We start from the raw sequence: 16,202 nt of genomic DNA on the forward strand, positions 1-16,202 counted from the left end.
GTGAAGAAAATGAAAGAAAGGTTTAGCAGAAGGAAAAAATTTTGACTGACAATTTAATGGAAATTCTCGACACAGTAGTTACAGGACTTGTAACAATGGACTTTTGCAACTGAACAAGCAATTATAACTATTTATAGAATTAAAGAGAATGTATTAATATAAAAAATGAAACAACTCAAAGAACTTGCATTGAAAGAAATGTTTGATAAAGTAAATACTGAGCTCCTTTTTTGGGGGGGTAATTCTGATTCCCTTGAGATCATAAATACTTCATTATTTCATAAACTGTCATTTTATATTTTTAATTTATAATTTCTACATGTCATCTTATGAGATTTAAACTGATGATCTAACATCCAGAAAAATCCCAAATTTAATGTAACCAAAGTTTCAATGTGCCCCAATTTCGGATTTCGTACTAAAATGCTATTCTGCGAATTTACTTACGTATTGGCCTTGACTGTAATTTTTAAACTTCTTTCATCTGCAGCAACATCTTTTGGATTAAATTTAATTTGCAATTCAACCTGAAAGACATAACATTTAATATAAAGTGAACAGTAATCACATGCACTCATAAACTCTTTTACGGTTTTAGAAACACATTTTATTTTTCCCATATTATTTTAAAAATTTGATAACAATTTAAATGTATCAAACGACAGGCATGCTAAAAATCACGTTAAAGAAAATAAGTACTGTTTTTGAGCTCTTACTTAACAAATGATAATAATCAACCAGAAAAACTGACAAACATTTAACATTGTAAGTAAAATTATAAATTAATACTTTTTAAAACGCCTTCCCCCTTAAAAGATACGTAAAGGAATGATATAAATATTTAAGGAAATTAAAATGCTCATAAAAATTGAAACCAGATAATATATTTGACGAAAATACAAATAATGAAAAAGCAATGATTGAAAATTGTGGTGGCATTATTTTCAATCAAAATTTTGCACAGAATTTACTGAATAAGGAAATGGTCATCTTAAATTTATTAAAATTTATAAATAAGATTTTTATGCAACAGTCAAAAAACATGCATTTCTTTTTTTTTTTTTTTTTTTTTTTTGGCTAGCTTGCATTACCTTATGATAAATATTTCACAGATAAAATAACCGTTTACCTCCTGTGATGCATCCTGGATAATATTCTCAATGATGAATGAGCTAAGAGATGATCAGCCATTTACAATGAATTTCTTACAATAAAGTGCATAGCCATTACAGACAAAATATGAATAGCATATTATAGTCCACTTGCTCAGACACACTAATTTTGCAGTTTACAATTTGGCAAGAAAACAACCTTTCTTTAAATTTTTAACAAAACTCTACCAATTTGAGTGCAATCCAACACAAGTCTCTCTTCTTATGGAACAAAAAAATTTTTGTAAATAATGAACGAGAGACGTGACTACCATTTTACATTAAGCAATAGTGATAGTGCAATGAAAATGAAGGTAGTGCCATCTGTTCAGAAAAAGCACAATCTGTCACATTTTATCGTTACTTTTCTCTCCATATGATATGGTACTATGTTCATTTTCGGTTTACTCTACCCGTTGCTTTTAATATCAAATGATTGTTACTCCTGTCATGTTCTACAAAATTTTTTTTTGCTTCTGAAAAAGAAGGGATCTTTATATGATCATCCTGGAAATTGATAAGAGTTTTAATCAAAATCTATGGCAAAAAAGGTTTGCTTTTTTGCCTAATTTTAAATTTTATATTACCACAGTTCTCTTACAATTTAATTTTGCAATATTATAGCATTAGATCTTTTTTATTATTATCTATAAATTATTCATTTCTTTCCTTACTCCCTTTTTTAACTTTAATTAATGTTTACAGTGTAACATCAGTTAAACATGAACTCCACAAAATAACATATAGCAACACAGAATATCAACAATTAATATTTCAAAAGAAATTTTTGCACTCAAATATTTTACTTTAAACATAAATAGAATTCACTCTAATACTCACTTCAGTCTGTTTCAAAGGATTTCCAAGTTCACAAGTAACAACTGTGGTGTTAAAAGGGACACATTCAATTTGGTCACCTTTCTAAATAAACAAAAGAGAAACACAAAATACAAAAAGCTCTTGTGCACAAAACAAAACAGAAACTGTTTACAAAAATTTTCTTTTTAATTAAGTTACACAACTAGAAACACTTTGCTATATTCCCTACCCCCCCCCAAAAAAAAAGAAAGATGATTCCATTATTTTAGGAAGCACATGTCAACTATCAGCCTAAAGGAAGGCATACCTTCATGTATGGCTTTCTGAGGGAAAACGGCTCAATTTTTCATTCATGTAGAAAACCACAAAAACACCCAAATAGATAGCTTGGGTTCAAATCTGGGTCAAACTACCAGTATTCAAAAGTATAGTAAAAAAGGGAAACTCAATTTCAATGTTATTTTAAATATAATATTAACAATTTCTTGTTAGAAAAGTAAAATCCAAATATGAATATGACTGCCAGCTTTGAAATGACACAATTCAGGATAACAAGTTTAAAATGTCAAATTTTCGCATGCAGACAAATCACAATCAAACAGAACCTGTCAAGTCCCAAAACAAACAAACAAAAAAAAAAAAAAAAAAAAAAAAAGTTTATGAAAATATATTTTTCATTAAACCAATTCTGAAAATAGATTTTTCATTATATATTTCAGCAAACATATTTTCTATTCCCTCCCACCTCAAAAAAAAGGGGAACGAAAGAACCCAACTTCTACGATTATTATATATTAAAGTTTATAATTTAACATTTCTTTGTATTTAGTAAATATATTAACATTTCTTGCTAGGAATACAAAATCTAAACAGGAATGGCAGCTCCAAAATAATACAATTGAGGATAACAGTTGAATTTTCACATTCTAAAAAATTAGAACAAATTAGATAAAACCTATTAGTCAGTCATTAAAAATAAACTTACCACTATCTTTCTTCCTACAAAACTCAGACTAGCAGGGTGAAAAACATACAACATAGCATCATAAGCTGGTTCTCTAGAATTTGTAACTTTCACCGATAACGCAACTTGTTTCTCACCCAAATATAAAATTGGTCTGCCCTGACCATCTCTAAAAATAAAGATGAAAATTTAAATAATTAATGCAGTTATAAATTGATAATTTTTATTAGTATACTTGTGAATAAAAATTTATCATCTACATAGATTTATATAATGAACAGAATAATGAAGTACCTGAACAGAATACGAGTACCTGAACAGAATAATGAAGTTAATGTATACATGTTGGTTAATTTTGTTTCCCCATAGAAATTTTAATCATGGAAAAACTAAATCATGTTTAACTAAAATCCATGAAAAACATATGCTTCTTTTATTTAATCTGCCTGAAAATTTAATTAATTGCTTTATTTTCACAAAATGCAAAGCACATTAACAAAGAATCACAAATTTAAAGCCTGAAATAATTCCTATTATTTCATATGATTCTGCCTAATTCATCTGACAAGTGATTAATTTTCTTATGGAAGAAACATGGAAATTTTAATTCAGCAAAAATAATCTTCACAAATTCTCTAGACTAATTTGACTGTCATGAAATATATATCAACTACGCAATGTTGCAGTAATCAGAAAAAATAATAAACCACCCTGGACAGTATAATATAACCTGGCTATGTCTGACGAATAAGCAGTGTTTGAAGCCATTCTAAAAGTTTGTAAAATGGCAACATTCTATCGAATTGGCAGTGTTTTTGTGACTGTTGCTGATGGAGACAGATTGTGTTTAAATAAATAAAGCCAACACACCCTTGCCATTTCTTTGCTTGCTATAAAAGTCAGACTGCAGCATGCATTACATTAGCAGATGTAAAAGACATGCTGTTAATTGCCAGACCACTGAAGAGTATATTGGAACACATATTGTAAAGTTACACAAAAGAAGTCAGGATATTTTTCAAATGATCAAACTAAGAAATTAGAAATGATGAAGGAATGAACAACTTGTTTGTACAGGTAGTGGAAACCTTTTAAGAAAGGTTAATACAGTGTGCAGTATGAACTCGGAAATGTGTGCCTATTAACATCTGTTAACAATGAGTTTTGGAAAAAAGATCCCGAGTACCTGAACAGAATAATTACAGCAGATAAGGATTTCAGTAATTTGTGTTTAAGAAGCTAATCAGTTCCTAGAAATGATGTACAGAATGTGAATACTGCTATTTTTAAAAAGAAATCAAACTTTAATGACTCATTCTTAATAGTGATCTAATATAAAGGGTCTAGCACAGCAGCCTTCATAAACAAAGAATCTACCACCTCAAAATATTTTCATTTCCTTTGCAGCATGTGATTAAGTATATTTAAAATGCGTACCTAGTTCTTTGGTAATAAATGAATCTCTTTTGTTCCAATATATTATTCAAATGGATGCACTGCAGTTAGTGATACTCTGTGGAGAATACCTGGTTAGTAACTTAAAATATATCATACCCTTTATACCTCAACAGACACATAATACTTACGTTCTTTTTGATATACAGGGCAATCCAGGTTTTATAAAATGGTGCTGATTGGTTTATGTCATAAGTTAATGCACAAGTTTCTGCATTAACTTATGACACAAAATATGTTTATTTATGGTTTATGACATAAAATATGTTTTATAGCTTCTAACAATTAATGCAAAACAAAGCACTACTTTCAAACCAACAGGAAGGAACTCAATATTTCCCAAGATGAGCTCATATAGAATCTATTGTATATACTTTTATAAATCTTTCTAACTCTAGTAAGTATATAAACATGCAAAGAATAATAACTTGACCGATTAAAGCAAAGCATGCGAATACTTTCTTTTTAAAGGAAGACATCCTACTGTTTAAGATTTTCCACAAAAAACTGGCTTGTATTCTTGTATTTATGCTGCATGCAGAAACAGCAATAAAAATTCATGCATTCAGTTTGTTCTGCAGGAAATGAACATACGTTAAAGTATTAGAATTCAGAGATCTTGTCCACTTAGTGGAAGGGTTAAATTTAATTTCAGTGTTTTCACAACTGCTCGAAGAAACTCATCTTGACTTTTTAGTTGGTTGTAACATTTTTTAATACAATAAAATCTCCCTTCTGAAATCACTATTATTAATATTTGCCTATTTTATGCATTACAGCAGAAAAAAAAATCATTTATTTGGATTCAGCAAGTTCCATTCTTTTTAACTTATTTTTTTTCCATAATATATTTTTAAAAAATGCAGTGGCTCAAAACTACTTTTCAGAGGCCACTATACACTTAATAATGTTGTTGAGATACTCTGTCAGTTTTGGATAGGAATGCAATTCATACTTGCAAACTGCAAAACAGCAATGTAATACAGTCAAATACCGAAAATCTGCGAACCTGAAATCTGCCAACTCCTGAAATCCGCGTTGCCTCTCAAAATATAAACGTTCGGTTTACAGGTTCCGGAAATCGCAACATTGAGTACGAAATATCGAAGAAAAAATACTTACCAAATTTAAACGTCATAATTACCGAATAATAACGAGTCATAACGGAAATACCAAATTATTGACATCATGATAAAAGTTTTTCCCCTCTAATCTGCATCGAGGTAAAAAAGTAGACAATTCGCTCAACTTTTAATGTTCACGATTCACGTTGTTGTATTTTCTGAGCTATATTATTTCACAAGATTATTTAGTGCTGCCTTTTTTTTAAATCCGGATATTTTGTGAATATTACGAAGAATTAAGAATATTTTAAATTTCAGATCTTTTTAATACAATGACAGATAAGAAATGCACTCATGATTTTACTACTTGCAATGTTGAAAAACATCAACATGTTGCATTGACGGTAATGCAAAAAGTGCAAATTCTGCAAAAGATGGAGGCAAGTACTACTCCTCGGTTTATAGCAGAATCATATGGAATTGTGACACAATTGTATATGATATATGGAAAAATAAAAAAGCTGTTGAAATTTTACAGCAACAGTGATTCTAACACTGGAATCCGAAACCGGAAATTTCTGCATGAGGTGAAATCGGCAAACCTCGATGCTGTGTACATATAATACAATGAATAATATATATCCAATTTATATATGTAATAATAACTTAATGCATAAGTTACTGAAATAATATATATAACATAATAATTTAATTAAATGTATCTAATACGCCTTATTTATTTTGCACTTTTAGTCTGAATATTATGATTTACCTTTTCTGTCCTGAAATCCTCAAAATCCTAAAATCGCACAACCTCTGGTCCTAAGCTTTGCGGATTTCTGGATTTCTACTGTAGTATATATTACTAATACTATTTATTCATTTTGTAAATGGACATAAAAAACCGACCTAGCTACGTTGAGAAATAGTTTTATCATTTATTGCTTATTAGTTTTATCACTAAGCATCTTTAAGCATTTTTAACATTCAAAAATGCTTAAATAAATATTAAAGTTCAAAATTGAAATAAATTAAAAACAAAGCATACTGAAAATGGATTGTAAGCACTTCAAAACAAAAATACGGAATATGCTACATTCATACTACAAAGTAACAGGAAAACTAACTTCTGAAATAGAAAATTTTTATTTGTAAATATATTTTACATAGTTAAAGAATAAAAATTAAATACATTTTCATTTCCAAATGGATATACATACTTAGTAAGATTTATATCTACAACTACATCCAAATCACTTTCGCATATATCATTGGATCCACAATCTTTCAAAAATTTTGCCTAAAACAAGAAACAACAATTTAAATTAATCAAAATTTAAATTATGATTAAACAATTAAAATTTAAATTATGATTAAAAATACCACATTTTTTAAAATCAAAATTCAAGTTACAATATAAAATAATATTAGAAAAATTTTACCTCAAATATTTTAGAAGCTTCTTGTTGATTGAGAATAGGATATATATTTATATCTGGTAAAGGACTGCCAGGTAAAGGAAATAAAGGATCTTTCTGAATCAAGGAATAAGTTAATTTAAACTGTATTGGATTTTGAATGTCACTTTTATCCTGGAAAAAATACATATATAAGAAACGTATATTATTATACACAGTGAAAAATATTTTTCCACAACTAATTTTTAACAGTATTACAAATATTGCAATTTTGTCAATAGTTTTATGTATTAAAACAATTACACATTTCATACTAACAGAAGAGTTTAGCACAAATGAAATGTTTACTCTTTAGGTTAAAGATCAATTTAAAAAAATAATTATAGACTATATTTCTTTTTTAGCTGCATATAGAGGACATTTCAAAAATACCTTTGCTTGCTTTAAAAGTTATTTTATATTCAATATCATGTTTTATAAGTTTAACAATAAAATTTGTAGGTTTTATGTTAATTAACCCATCAACTTATCATTTTGTCTGTAATTTCACTTTTACTTCCATCAAGGATACAAACTAGTTAAGGAATATATGCAAAGAAAAGAAAAAGAAAGCATTAGGCAGTTATCATGAAAAATCAGTCCAATATACTTTTCCCATGACTAAATTACTTAAATCAGCTTTGCTAGCTGTAACAACTTCCTGACAGACTGAGAACTTAGCCAAAGCTTCATTTTAAATGGCATTTAAAATTTAAATTTGACTTGAACAGTTGTGCTAAAACTCGCAAAAGCTGCAAAGATATGATTTCTAATTATTGCTTTTATTTTGTGTAATCATAGGCTGATTAGCAAATATAAAGGTTTATTTTAAATATTCTTCTGAGGTTTGTTTTCTGTAGTTTAGAAGTTATGATAAGATGATAAATCTTGAATAAATTATTTATCTTTACAATTCCAAGAGTTAACATTTAAAATAATGCAGCACTGTATATTGATGCTCGGCATCAATGGTTATGTATGCCTACAGTGTAAGCTTTAGTGAAACAAATTTAGATGTCCACCAGCAGAAAGCAAGTTCAGATAAATGAACTGCCAATCACCAAGAAAGATTTTGAGAGAAATAGGAAAGCAGATGTTAAAAAATAAATAAATAAAAAATAAGACCAGTCATTTTACACTACGAAGTGTTGTTGAAGATCAAAGAGGCAAGTCACCCCAGGATAAGGAGAAAACCTCTCACATACAATTAACTACAGTAGCGTTAAAAACTGTGGAGTTGCCTCATACGTAGGTAGTTTCAAATGGAATTACCTTTGTAGAATTACTGGTAAAGACAAAAGTAAGTAGGACACTTAAAATTTCACCATTGGTCATATAGGTATAATGCCCCAACACTAACTAAACAACCTTATTCTGATGGAGAACACACTTGGAAGATGTATTTGAAGGTCTCCACCCCTCTTCCCATACCCACCAAACCAATCAAGAGGCCTTTAGGCCAATACTTTATACGAATCCCTATGCCAGACAAACACTAAGAAATATCCGCTCCTTCTCTGGGAATCAAATCTGAGCCCAACAATCAAATCTGGGAATCAATGTAAATTTACGGCTAGAGAACTTTATTACTTGGGTTACAAAATATTACATCAACAGATTGAGATGGGTAAATCAAAAAATTGCAGCTAGAACCACTAACCACTGTATCAGTCAGATCAGAGATCTACAGAGTAATGTCTGTGCAACAAAGTTCTTCAAGAAAACTTACAGGTTATTTGAAGTCGAGGGAACAAAAGTTGCAATGGCACAAGGTCAGTATTAAGAATGCATAGATAACGTGACATTGGCTACCCAGGTTAAAAAATAAAAGCATTGAGTTCTGTTTTATATAGTGAAGAATTTGCAGGTGAATGTGACATTAAGTTTTGATTTTTTTGAAGCTGGTAGATGCGCACAAGGATTTTCATGCAGATATAGTGCAGCTTGATATGAATGTAATTCAACAGAAAGATGTATTGTCACCAGTCCTGGACCTGTAAAACCTGCAACCAGAAGACACAGAAAAGCTGTAGAAGTTGGTAAGCACTTTTGCTGCATTTTTAACGAGAACACTGGATTGATCCACATAATGACTTATGAAACAGACACAGGTGATAACCCCCCATAAGGCAAAACACTTAGAGGTACAACAAAATTAAATATGAAATTATTGAAAAGCATATCAAGGAGATAATTAAAAGCACATTTATTATTCCCAGAAGTAGTTTCTATACTAGGGCAGTGATTCTATATCAAAAAAAGTATAATTCATTCCAGACCTATAGGCCATAAATAACGAGAATTCTATGTCAGTTACAGGAAGCTAAATAGTATAGCAAAATATCCAGTTTACACTGCACCAGTAATTGAGGAGAAAGTTATTACCTAAATGACTTAATTGTAATCAATAATATGATTAATGAGCGCACTGAGAATTTGCAAGAAGTTTTTACACTATTACAAGAAGCAGCAACCCTGAGTAAATGCACTGTAATGTAAATCTATGGTTAGAGAACTTTATTACTTGGGTTACAAAATATCACATCAACACATTGAGATAGGTGAATCTAAAAATTATTACAATTAAATATTACTTGAATTGACTTTAGCTTTTCTAATTATAACTGCTGCTTAATATTACTGAGCTAAAGCACTTATTACCTGATATTTAAATTTTGATTTGAAATTCTCACAAGTTGTAGAGATTTGATTTCTGTTATTGTTACTAGATTGTGTAACCATCAAGCCAATGAGTAAATAAAAAATGATTTTGAGCTTAACTTTCTGTATTTTAGAAGTTATGATTGGATGATAAGTCATTTGACTCTCATGATTCCAGAAGTTAACATTTAGAATAACATGGAATTCTACAAAATTATATTAGCATTTTCAAAACTGTTTAAAAAAATTATAATACATTTTACAATTAATCAATTCAAACTAATTATTATAAAAAGAATAATTCCTGTTCACTGATCACTAATAACTGAAAAAAACCTGGAAATGAAAGATCTATTTTGATCTTCCTTAATTAATTAAAAATAAAATTTTTGAACCAGGGTTGACACTAGAACCCGAACAGATAAAGAGGATGGCATAATTTAGGGGCATCAAAATTTTTAGAGTTTAAGGAGGTACTGGGTGAAAGAATTAAAAACAACAGAAACTGCACCAGGTGATAAAAAGCCTATAATTAGCTCTGTCTTTGAATTTTTCATTGTGAATACATGATTGCATGAGAAGTTTGTCCTATTTTTGACATTAAATGACACTGCATTGCAGAATCAAAGTGTTACTTACTAAATACATATGAAGTTTGATGTTGTTTGACAGGAGGAATTTTAGTGAGTATTTGGGTGGGAATTTTAATTTCCATACAGGTAAGAATGCTTGGCAGAAGCAAAAGAAAGTGGGTGTTGTGTATGCATAGATCCCAACCGACAGCAAAACTATTCCATAACTGATGCACAAAGAACATTTTTACATCTTCAAAAATGCCCGTGCTAATATACGATCGCATGAACATACAGCCAGATTTTGGCGAGATATCTCAGTTGATTGACGATTCAATCTCGAAGGCTGTTGTAGCAAAAAAGTACCCTTAATTATATATTAATACATAAATATCAGTCAAACTTTAAAATATACAAAATTCAGACTTCCAGTCATTAATATAACCTTTTTTTAAATATGGTCTTTAGCAGCAGCCTTTGATAAAAATTCAGGATACACTCCTCATTATATATATTTAAATTTAATTATACATATATATCTAAAAAGTTATTAAAAATATATTGAGTTAAAAAATAATGTTACTTCACTTTCATTCAGCTGGGCATAATTTAAATATAATCTTCTTGTTTTTGCTCCAATTACCAAATTTTCATTTTCTTTTTCTTTCTTACACTTTTTAATCAGATGTCAAATTCACTTCTGCAATTTCTTCAGAAATTACTGAATCTAATGCATTGTTGAAAAATTTAATACATTTTCTTCTCAATTTATTTGTATAAAGAACTTGTGCATATAAGGTTAAAGATTAATATTTACTGTTATACCAAATGCAAAATATTCTTTAAAAACGAATAATAAAATGCATTTTATCTTAGACATATTTCTGCATTTAACATTTTGTATGTTAGAGCAGATTATATACACTCTTTTGCAAACAAATCGAAACACCAAGAAGGACTTTTACAATCGTGACAAAATTTGGTATGCAAAAACATCTTGATCGAACATGCAAATGATCAAAGTTTCAAGGCAAATGAACAGGAATTGCGATCATAGCGCACACTTCTAGTGCGCAATTCGCAAAGTATAAAACCAGTAACAGAGGCTATTTTTTCCCCCTGCCATTGTAATTCTGTAAAGAAGCAACTAAGGAGGCCGTTACGACGATATCGAAGACCTTACAGACAACTAGACTTGGTCACATTGTAGGGTTGCGTGAAGCTGGGTGGTCATACAGAGCAATAGGCCCTAACCTGCAGCGTACAGACACTGCTGTGCAAAGGTGTTGGCAGCAATGGTTGCTACAAGGAAACTGCCGTGTTCGTGTCTGGAGAGGACGGGGCCAGCGGTCCCAATCAGCCTTTGTTTTACAAAGGATATACAGCCATAACCCCTGGTGTGATGGTGTGGGGAGCTATTTTTTATGACAGCAGGTCATCTGTAGTCATCCTCCTTACATCTTTAACAGCTCGACGATATGTTGATACCATCCTGCGGCTGGTTGCATTACCCTTCATGGCACGTCATCCTTGGACCATTTTCCAACAAGATAATGCCAGGCCACATACTACTCACATATCTCTGGACTGTCTCTATGCGCTTGATACTCTTCCTTGGCCAGCAAGGTCACCAGACCTTTAACCAATCGAGCATGTTTGGGACATAGTAGGCCACCAGATTCGGGCACCACAAAATATCACAGATCTGGAGCGACAACTGATGAATGCCTGGCAGAATATGTTGCAGGATGACATTAGGAACCTCTACTACTCCTTGCCTTGACAAATTCAAGCATGCATTGCTGCCAGGGGTGGTTCGACCAACTATTAATTTGAACACTCAATGGGTGGTTGTGAGCCGTGAAGAGGTAATATGATTTTTTAATCTTTTATTATCTGTGTATGAGCTATACACATATTCAATTTCATCAGAAACAACCACTTCATTTATGGTGCTTTGATTATTATTATTATTTTATTTTATTTTATTTTATTTTTTATTTATTTATTTATTTATTTATTTATTTATTTATTTTTGTTTTGTTTTGTTTTGTTTTGTTTTGTTTCCCTCTAAAAGAGTGTATTACTTCAAAACACTTAAGGACTATCTGCCTCAAGAAGGATATCATCATAGAAGCCAGTTTCTTTTTACTTACTTTTATCCTGTTACTTATAAGGAAAATTGGCTATTTTCACCCACCAGTTTTGAATGAACAGGTTAACCACATGCAGAAAATCACACAAAAACCTGTGGAAACCAGATCGTGCCTAGAATTGGGAAATGGATACAGAATCTAGGTAGAATCTAGTTTTTGTGTTTATCTCACTAGTGGGTAGCATTACCCACCAATGGCCAATTAGTAAAGCTGTAAAATATTGGTAGAAAGCAGTGATTCAATGTTCAGTGATTGAATGGCTAGCTGTATGAATGTTTTAAGATTTCCCTTCATGTGTAAATGTAATCAATCATGTGCCAGATTTCCCAAGAAGATCCTAAATGAAGGCAATCCTTTTTTATAAAAACACAGCCTAAACGAGATTTGTCATAATTAAGAAATCCAAGCCACTTTCTCAAATACATACTTCAAATGAGGACTACAATAATGTTATTATAATTTAGTATGATATAAAAATTTAAACATATACTCAAACTCCAAGAAATTGCAATATTTATGCTCACACATCAGAAAGCATAAATTATTTTATATACAAAACTATATAAAATAATATATGCTTTTCTTTGCTTTGCTTCAATTTCATAAACTATAAAATTGAAAAATAATACTGAAATATCATTAATTTTCATACAAGATGAGATCATATTATGTATTTTAATCAATATTTACTTTTAAATAAACTACTTCTTCAGAACAATGCTGTCTGTTTACAGATGTGCCTTTCATCACAATTTGTTTTTTCACAATATTAGGAGTTTCACTATCCAGAGAAGATTTAAATCGAACTCTATAATATTTTCTTCCAGTGAAAGTGTCAGCTTCAATTTTGTATTGCAACTTTAAGGCTTCTGATGTAGAAACAGATGAATTAAATTGGAAACATGCTTGGAAGGAAAAGCTGCAACAAAATGGAACAAACAAAAATCATCATTATCATACATCCTGCTGAGCAAAGTAATAATATGAAAATACTTACAGTTGAAAATCTTATTACGTTTAATAGCAATATATAGTATAATGAAAAAAATTCACTGAGAAATAATTCCTTCTTTCATTAAAATTTTAAAATGATCATTCACACAACTGAATTAAGACCTAAGTGAACTGAACAGCTGAACTTTGAAACTAAAGAAAAAAATTATTAAAACGTAACAGCTGCACAAAAGTATAATAAATGGTATTTGCTTGAATCTTTCAGCCATGGCAAACTATTCAGGTGTTATAAGGCTGTTGCAACCAGTACAGTCATACCAGGTTGCAGAATTTAGGGACAGCAAAATGTTTGGAGTTTAAAGAGGCAATGGAAAGTAGAATTTAGGAGCCACGCAATGTGCACAATGTAGCAGAAAACCTAAAGCAAGCACTGATGTGTTACTGAATGACTACTAAATTACTGACAACCACTTTCATGCTGAAATAGTCACTAGTGGATGGCAGTCAACTAAATGTATCACCAAGCATAATTTTAAGTGTTTTAATATTATATTTCACATTATCACAACATGAGTATTAAATGGAACTGGTAGCTCTCTGTAAACACTGGTTATTACCGATTGGTGTATTTGAAGGTGTTAAACAGGTTTGAGTCATTTTTATTTAAAATAAGATTAACCAGGATGTTACTGGATGATTATATAATTACTTCAATATTTAATGCAAGATACCCAACTGGTAAAAAGTGCCAGTATAATATAATCCAATAATTTTTAGTAAGTGGCATTTGTGATATTTCTTTACAGAATAATTTTTAGTAAGTGGCATTTGTGATATTTCTTTACAGAATTTGTGATATTTCTTTACAGAATTTTTTTTTTTTATTTTTTAATTTTTTAGTAAGTGGCATTTGTGATATTTCTTTACAGAATTTTATGTATGAAAAAACATTAAAATATATTGACTTTTGAATTAAATATATTTTACACATTCTTAATGAATATTTTAATTTTTTTAGAATAATCTGCTAGAAATACATAATTATCTTTTATCTACAAAGTTTTAGGATTAAATTTTGTTAAGCAGCCCCTACAAAACTGCTAAATAATAACTACTGACAGTATTTAGACATCCAAAACTTACTTACACTTCTTGTTTTCTTTATAACAGTGTCTGCTTACGAAACGAAATCTGAGTGGAACCTTTTGCCTAATTTTATGCAGTTGGTATTCAGTCTTATAAATTCAAATACTAGACACAGTAAAAAGTAATAGTGTTAACTGATTTTAATTATCTCACTTATTCACCAGGTATTGCACCTACAGACTATTATTTAATATCTAAAGAGAAATTTTATCTTAAAAATGAAATTCCATTTTATCATATGATGAGAATATGCCAATTTATTATTTTTTTTCAAAGTGAATGAGAAAATTAAGAACTTTTCAACAGTTCACTCCTACAAGAACATTCAAAAATTCCAAAAACATGCCAAAAATAATATAGCAATACAAGGAATATATAAAAAAGCAGTGACTTTTTGGTTTCTTATTCATTCAGCATTAAAACTTTGTAGATGCATTGTGTATTCTCTCATATCTTCTTCAATCACTTGTTACTGTAAGCAATCTCAACCAAGCATCTACAGTATAAACAACCAATCATAATAATGATTAATTAATTTCCAAAGCTTTTTTTTTTTTTTTTTTTTTGCAAGAAAGAAAGAAAAATTCAACTATGCCCTCACCAAAACTCGAACCACGGTGGACATGCTATTGTTTACTCCACAAAAATATGCTTGTTCGAATATGCTAATTTCTTATGCTCTTTCCCACAACAAAATGCAAATGGAGAGAGGCATAAGAATAAATCTAGGTAATAATGAATTACTATTCACCAAATTTTTTTTTTAGCACTTAGAAACAAGTGTTGTTTTTTTTTTTTCTTTTTTTCTTTCTTTTTTTTTTTTTTTAAACAAGAATTGTAAAAAAAATCAACTATGACTTCCTTGGGATTTCAACCATGGATCTTCAATTTGCAACCATTTACACCATGTAAGCAAACAAATGTGGTGATTCTTATAATTTAATAAATTTAAAATAAATTGAAGCATTAAATTAAAAAATACTATCAAACACATATAATTATAAAGTTCTGTATAACAAAAAAAGTTCAAAATTTTTCTTCCCAAATACAATAAATTAATATTATATATCAATGTATTAGATCATGCTTGTGTGTTTTCCGCCCATAAACACTACCTACAAAGAGACAAAGATAAATGTCTCTTGTCCGGAAAGCTTAAAACAGAAAAGATTAGAATGAAAATCTTGGCTAACTAAATATGCAGAAAATTAAGAGCAAGAAGTTTTAAATTTTGTAAAACAAATTTACAACATTAGAAGTAAAGCACAGATACAAATAAAATCAAAATTATCACTCACCACACTCTAGCAGCATTTCTATCCATTTCACAGCCCTTCTTATCAGGATCAATATTTGAAAGTTGGCCACTAACTGAAGTTACTATGTCTAGTACAGGTCGTGACCTAGAATCAGAAATAATTTTACTTGCACAACCATTGTCTAAAGCTGGCAATGTAAAACATATGTCCTAGTAAAGATAATGAATGAAACTATATAAAATAATGAACTTCTGTAAAAAAAAAAATCATAAAAAGTATAAATTCATAAAAATGTCCCACATGAAAAATAATTAAAGGTCTCTTAAAAAGTAACCTTACATAAAAACACACATGAAAAATTCCACACATGAATACTTTGTCTAATGTTTAATTTTAAATGGATCAGAATAAATACATAACTTTATTGTTCATACGCATTTTAGCAATATAATTAACTAACAAATGCGAAATAATACTTTAGAACACTCTTTTTACTTTGGGAATGAGATTATATATCTTTAAATACATGCTCCATAAGCATATT

At 29.8% G+C, this 16,202-nt stretch overlaps 1 protein-coding gene across 2 annotated transcripts in view; it reads right to left on the reverse strand.

Annotated features, from left to right (window-relative positions):
- LOC118188030 (integrin alpha-PS1-like) overlaps positions 1–16,202 on the reverse strand; it is a 266,270-nt gene that overhangs the window by 26,544 nt on the left and 223,524 nt on the right. For both annotated transcript variants that reach the window (XM_085816620.1, XM_035358364.2), the window contains 7 exons: positions 15,698–15,802; positions 12,990–13,218; positions 6,896–7,045; positions 6,674–6,753; positions 2,956–3,103; positions 1,992–2,072; positions 448–527 (listed from right to left, as the gene is read on the reverse strand). In XM_085816620.1, the coding sequence (XP_085672746.1) occupies positions 448–527; positions 1,992–2,072; positions 2,956–3,103; positions 6,674–6,753; positions 6,896–7,045; positions 12,990–13,218; positions 15,698–15,802 (873 nt within the window). The remainder of the gene's footprint in view (positions 1–447; positions 528–1,991; positions 2,073–2,955; positions 3,104–6,673; positions 6,754–6,895; positions 7,046–12,989; positions 13,219–15,697; positions 15,803–16,202) is intronic.

Source organism: Stegodyphus dumicola, chromosome 5, assembly GCF_044657685.1.
Source record: "Stegodyphus dumicola isolate Sdum_Otavi_A_Nest chromosome 5, ASM4465768v1".
Classification (NCBI taxonomy): domain Eukaryota; kingdom Metazoa; phylum Arthropoda; class Arachnida; order Araneae; family Eresidae; genus Stegodyphus; species Stegodyphus dumicola.